This window comes from Crocodylus siamensis, chromosome 3 (assembly GCF_052110815.1).
Source record: "Crocodylus siamensis isolate JL-2025a chromosome 3, ASM5211081v1, whole genome shotgun sequence".
Classification (NCBI taxonomy): domain Eukaryota; kingdom Metazoa; phylum Chordata; order Crocodylia; family Crocodylidae; genus Crocodylus; species Crocodylus siamensis.
This window is the reverse complement of record NC_143397.1, coordinates 913976-920270: the sequence shown is the minus strand read 5'-3', so window position 1 is coordinate 920270 and position 6295 is coordinate 913976. Positions and strand designations below refer to the sequence as shown.

General features: G+C 51.3%; 1 protein-coding gene across 1 annotated transcript; it reads right to left on the bottom strand.

Annotated features, from left to right (window-relative positions):
* Positions 1-201: 201 nt before the first annotated feature.
* LOC149867876 (uncharacterized) lies at positions 202-3236 on the bottom strand. The gene is made up of 3 exons (XM_090037185.1): positions 2397-3236; positions 1584-1764; positions 202-707 (listed from the first exon to the last, which is right to left on the bottom strand). The coding sequence occupies exons 1-3, from the start codon at positions 3234-3236 to the stop codon at positions 202-204; spliced, it is 1527 nt and encodes a 508-aa protein (XP_089893311.1).
* Positions 3237-6295: the final 3059 nt, after the last annotated feature.

The following is a 6295-nucleotide window of genomic DNA, read 5'->3' as shown; positions in this document are numbered from 1 at the left end:
AGGGCAGAGATTTTTGGGGAGAAACAAGGTGGCTTTCTGCCACACTTCCCCTCCCTCTTTATAAAGCTTGGATCCGTAGCTTCACAGAGGTATGGAGACAAGCGTGCTAGTTTGGAGGGGTCACCTTTCACCCCTAAAGAGAAATTACCTACCACATAATACTGATCCTAACAATAAAACATATAACACATAACAGCACCTTCAGGAACTTCCCCGCCCGAGTGCTCTCAAGCAGGTCTGAGTCCACCCGACCCACGACCCCGAGTCCTTTCGTGACAGGGCATCTGCGACCACATTCTGGCTTTTTTTTATGTGCTCGATGGTGAAGTCAAACTCCTGAAGTTGCCAGGCCCATCGCTGAAGATTGGCAGTGGAGTTTTGCACCGCCTTTAACCACTGCAGTGGAGCATGGTCCGATAGGACGGTGAACTGCTGCCCCCATAGAGAGGGCCTCAGCTTCTTCAGTGCCCAGACGATCGCCAGAGACTCCTTCTCCATAGACGACAGGTTTCGCTCCCGAGGAATTAACTTCCGGCTGAGGTACACCACGGGGTGCCGTGTCTCTTGGTGCTCTTGTAGGAGCACGGCTGCTAGTCCCGTGTCGGAGGCATCCGTGGCGACGTAGAAGGGTTCATCCGAGAGCGGTGCCTTCAGGATCGGGTGTTTGACCAGGGCGGCCTTTAGGGTGTTGAATGCTTCTTGGCACCCTGGCCTCCAGACCACGGGGTCAGGGCTGCCCTTCTTGTTCAGCTCATGCAGGGGAGCCGCCGTCGCCCAAAATCCCAGGACAAACCGTCTGTAATATCCAGCCAGGCCGAGGAAGGCTCTGACTTGCTTCTTGGTTTGTGGAGGTGGCCAGTCCTTTATGGCCTTGATCTTGTCCCACACGGGAGCAGGGAGAGGCTGTAGGGGAGCCTTTCTCTTGTCCCCACTTTTGCCCTTCCGCTGGCATATCTTGGAAGATTTGCAATAGTCCGTCACATTTTGGGCAATTCGGGGCCAATAAAAGTTTGCCTGCAGCCACTGGCGTGTCCGTTCCCTGCCCATGTGACCAGCACACGGTAAATCGTGAGCCATGGAGAGCAATCGCTGTCTGTATTTGCAAGGTACTATGATCTGGCGACGGGGTTCCCAGGTCTGGGCGCGGCTCTTTGGCACGCACAACTGGTAGAGAAGTCCCTTATCCCAGATCACCTGTTCCCTCTTCTCTGGGGTGAACTTGGTCTCTTGCTCCTGAGCCATCTGCTGGAGGTCCTCCGGGTTGGGGTCCACCAGAACCTCCTGCTTGAACTCCTCTCGCCCGGCTAAGCCATCAGCAGAGAGTTCGGGGGCTCCTGCGGGGAGTGCATCTTCACCCTCAGGGGCTTCCCTGGACTCCTCCCTGAGAGTCTCTCCTTCCTCTGCCACTGACGGACTAGACACCTCCCTGGGACTGTCACTTAGCCCACCCTCGGGGTTGCTAGTTCCCTCAGGGTCTGGTGTGCGATCGCGCTCCACAGTGGCCTCTCCCACTGCAGCCAATGCTGTGGCTGTCTCTTGGGAAGTTTCTAAACCTCCCCGTCTAGCCTTTTCGCTCTGCAGACGTGTCACCGCGTTGATGCAGTACGGCTCTAGATCTAGGGCCTGGTCCACTTCCTGGTGCAGGAGTTCTAGCTCTATGATATCCCGTCCCAACAGCATGGAGACCGGAGCCCCTTCCAGCACCCCCATTTCTACGCACATCACGCAGCCTCTCCACTCGATGGGTGACCGGGTTACCTGTACCTTGAATGGTGGAGACTCCACCCCTTGAATGGTAAGGGTTTTCCCTGGGATTATATCTGCAGGTGAAACTAGGTTGGCATCGATTAATGTCACTCTGGACCCCGTGTCCAGTTCCCCAATAAGGGTTCTCCCATTGACCGTTATCTTGGTCCGGTGGGGGCCATCACCTCCCCTGGGTTTGTGATCCTGTAGCAACAGGCACGCCCCTCAGAGGGGCTCGGGTCTCCCCCCTCATTGCTTACAGCTGTTGCATGTCTGATGGGCTTGGGCTTGTTGCTTAACTTTGGGCAGTTGGGCTTGATGTGGCCCGGCTCCCCGCAGTTATAGTACCCCCTCTTTTCCGAATTGGGAAGTTTGGTTGAATCAGGGGCCTCCTTCTGCTCGGTCTGGGACGGCCCCTTTTCCCCTTTTGGACCTGGCCCTCCCTTCCCCCCTCTCTGGACCCCTTTATGTTCGTTCTCGGAGTAGGGAGGCTCCTTGTCTGACCCCTCACCATTAAGCAACAGCTGATCCACAATTTCAGCGGCCTCATGGCCGGTTTTGGGGCCCCTGTCCTTAACTAGTGTTTTAATCTCCCTTGGACATTGGTAGTAAAATTGGTCCAGTGCCATGAGAAGGAGCAACTTCTCTACAGTGTCAGCCTTGGCTCCGTCTGCCCATTTAACGAGTGCATCCCATGACAGGGCCATAAAATCAGTCATTGACTTCTCGTGCTGCGGGACGAGATTCCAGAATTTTTTCCTGAAATAGTCCAGTCCTAACTTGAACCTTATAGACACGGCCTCTTTAAAGGTATCATAGTCCTCAACTGCATCTGTGGGCAGGCTGTTCAGGACCACCGCCAGGTCACCATCTACCAAAGCGGCTATGTGCAGCATGTACTCCTCGGGCACCTTTAACCGTCGGGCTTGCCTTTCAAAGATGCTGAGGAATACGTCGGGGTCATCTCCGGGTCGGTAGCGAGCAAAGGCTGAGGAGTTCAGTTTGGGGCGTTCCCTGGGCGCTCGCGGAGGGGCCGCATCTACCCCCTTGGTCTGCCGATGGAGTACCTCAAGATCGTGCTTGCGCTTGGCCTCTGCCTCTCGGGCCTCCGCCTTGCGCTGTGCTGTCTTCTCCACCAGCTCCGTCTTTTTCAATTCTATCTGGGTCTCTAACTCCATCCTTTTCAATTCTAGCTCATACTTGAGCTTGCTCTGTCGCTCCCGCTCTTCAGCTTCTAGCCGCATCTGGTACTTCCAGCGTTCCTCCGTAGGGGTTGATCCCTCTGGGGACTGTGGACTTGGCGTGCGGTGCTGGGATTCTGGGGAGGACTCAGGAGTTGACGTGTATGGAGCTTGCTCTATGGCTGAGTCATTATCACACAGGAAGTTAATCAGTTCCTCCTTCTTTAGCCCTTTCTTCACATGAAGGCCTCTCTCTTTCGCCAGCTCTTTCAGTTCAGGCACACTCGTTTGGGTGTACTGCTCCACCATCCTGGCTACCTACACTATCCAGTCGACCCGATGCCAAATTAGAAATTGTTTGCTCAAGGGATTTCAGTGACTCTATTACTCTTCCCAAATTATGCCTGTAAAACTGCAGCGTTATTCGGATCCCACCTCTGCCACCATGTATGGCGAGTGCAGGGATCCCACCTCAGTAAAACAGATGGGTATTCATATCCCACCCTCCCAACACATGTGGTGGGCAGTAGGGGGTGCTCCTGCGTTGAGCCGCCCACCTCCCTGCGCCCGCCCACCTGCCAGGCTCCGCATGCCTCCCTAGGGGCACCTTATGCTCGGCCGACCCCTCTCCCGGAGCACACTTGCTAGTCTGGGGGTAACGTCGCTCCCACCCTGAGAAGGAACTGTCTCGGCCCTGTGTCCTTGGGGAAACACAGGCCTAATAGTCCGACGGGTACTCGACCCAGTACAGGCACTTGGGGCACTTCCCCAAGTCAAGGGGGCACAAAGCAAAGTCACCCTTAGTCCGCAGACCTAAGGGGTCTCTTAGGCATAATTTAGATGCAGCTGATTAAGATGCAGTGCGAGACACACCTAAAACCCTCCAGATAAGGGTGACAAAAGTGAAACAACTGGCCTAGGTCTCATTTGCATCTGAGATGGGAACAGATGACCATTCATTTACATGAGAGATGGAGAACAGACAGCCTGAAGCAGAGACTGCAGTGAATTCTGGGATCAGCGAAGCAGGGAAGCACTGCATGATGGGAATCTGTGCTCCAAATGCTCATCAACCCCCACACCCAGCTCAGCATTTATCAGACCAGTTCTAATCTGGATTTACAAAGGACTTTTCCTTCCCCCTCCCTCCCACACACACACCTCTAAGCAAAAGTAAGTTTATTGGGCATCTCGGGCCGTACATTCCCCGGTCCCGCTATGGGAGGCCGATGGAAACTTAATTGGCTACAACTCGGTTGCCGGGTTAGGGAGCGCTGAGGCAATAGACTGAGTCCGAGGGGGTATGGGCAACATTTGAACAATGGTACAGGGTTCATCACCGGGTCCAGCTCATGGGAGCCCTGTCCACAAGTGTTGTCATACTTTTCCCGAGACGACGGGTGGAAGTCCTCTTCGCAACAGGTTATGAACACTCCAGTAATTGCCTGAAGTCTGTTAAAAGACTATAGTAAGATCTGGAAAAGTCATGCTAAGCTGAGGCTTGTTCACAGCAAGTAAAAATCCAAAAACCCTGATGCTGCAATCTATTGTTTCTGAAGACACCAAGAGAGATCCCATCAAGTATATCTGCTATCAAGCTGGCTCCAAGTAGGTGTTTCCTGAGTATCAATCAAGTTCCTGAGATGTTCCACCCAGATAACCCCTTCTCAATAGAGAGGACAATTTGATTTACACTACTGAGAATACTTGAAAGAAACTGAACTGGGGGTATAAAAATCTGTAAAAGAAGCAGCAGTGTGTGCTGACACCACTCGCTTTCTTCTGGAGAGGCGGCAGGAGGAAGATCGTCTCCCTTCAAGGATCGTGCTGAGAACTTCGATCCGTCGGCTCTGCAACCCGCGTGCCTTGGGCTGGTGAGATCCCAGCTCCCTCTCTCTTTTCTCTTCTCTCCCTCTAAGCACAGATTTCTGAACCTGAACTGTATTAGTTAAGCTTGAGCTAAGTTTCCCCAAATACTGAGTGAAACCAGGGTATACTGTGACTGTTTGTGTTTGTTTTTCCTTTGCATGTCTGTCACTACTAGTGTCAATATATATTTCATCTACTTAGCAATAAATAACTTTTATAGTCAAAGTGGTGGTAACTGGGTATATTTTGCCTTCTTTACTTCTCTTTCCCCACTTGCTCTGTAGCAACGGCCCTCTTACCTAAGCTAAAGATCCCTGTGCAGCCCAGAAATACTGTGGGGTCTGCTCATCAAGAGACTAAAAGATTGGGACGTGCTGAGTTCGAAATACATCAGGGGATCAGCTTGTACAGGCTGATTGACCCAGTTTGGCTCAGACGTGCCCTAACGAACTGAATGCTGGCCCAGGAGGGGGTCATCTGGACACCCAGCCAGATTCAGAGGTCTTCTGTTTAAGTGTGTGCTTGTGTCTGACTGTGGTTATTGTTGCTCTGGTTAACTGATTCTTGGCATATGAGGGTGTCAGCCTGTCCACACTGATCAACCTGGCCAGGTCAGGCGTGTCATGTTAATCTGCGTGTGTTTGTGTGTATGACTGTTTTGGGGACTGGAGGAACCCAGCCCCACTGAACTGAGTCCTGCAAGATAGCTCCATTGGGGGGTGAGGTCTTGCAGAAGGGAGAGATACAGCTCCATATAGTGATATAAAAGATAGGCTAACTTGCTTAATTGAGTAAGTCATAAGTTCAAGCATGAGTAGTTTATAAGTTCATAAGTTCAGTATTTTAAATATTTGTCTAACAAACTGACTAGTAGGCAGTTTTAATCCAAGCATCTATGACTAAGATGTGTAATACTAATACTAAATATAATCTTACGAAAATGTAAGTGCTAATACAGAAGACATCTATTCTGATGCTTGACCTGACCCAACTGGAAAAAGGAAGGTGACCCTGACCCGACTGGAAAGAGGAAGGCACCCTCAGTGGAAAAGAGGAAGATGCCCTTACGATGATGACAATCGCAAGAGATAATTATAACTAACAGAAAAATATGTAATGATGACTAACCTCATTATACCATATGTAAGACAAACATATAAATATAGAGGGTTCAACCCCTCTCAGGCGTAGCTCCTGTCTTAAGGACCGAGAGTCTACCCTTCTGCAGAAGCAATAAATTTTCTACTGGCACTCTTTTGTCTCTTGACTCATATTATCACGGCTAGTGCCCACGACACAAGACCAAGCTATCCTTTCTTGTTTGGGCATCTAACTCGGGCTTTGCTGACAATAGAAACACTAGTAACACAAGCAGCACATTGATAGAATTACCAAGACCCTAGCCCTAATAAATGAGCACACCCCAAAGTAGTGGCAAATCTGGTAACAACCCCAAGAGGGGACTGTCTTGGCCCTGTGTCCTCAGGGAAACACAAGTC

What these genes read in the sequence shown, in the direction of transcription:
- LOC149867876 (XM_090037185.1), bottom strand. Translation starts at nt 3,236, where the DNA reads ATGGTGGAGCAGTACACCCAAACGAGTGTGCCTGAACTGAAAGAGCTG. An exon ending in ACGGAGCCAAGGCTGACACT is followed by an intron (nt 1,765 to 2,396) that starts GTAGAGAAGTTG and finishes CCACCATTCAAG; the next exon opens with GTACAGGTAACCCGGTCACC. An exon ending in CTGCATCAACGCGGTGACAC is followed by an intron (nt 708 to 1,583) that starts GTCTGCAGAGCG and finishes TCTGGAGGCCAG; the next exon opens with GGTGCCAAGAAGCATTCAAC.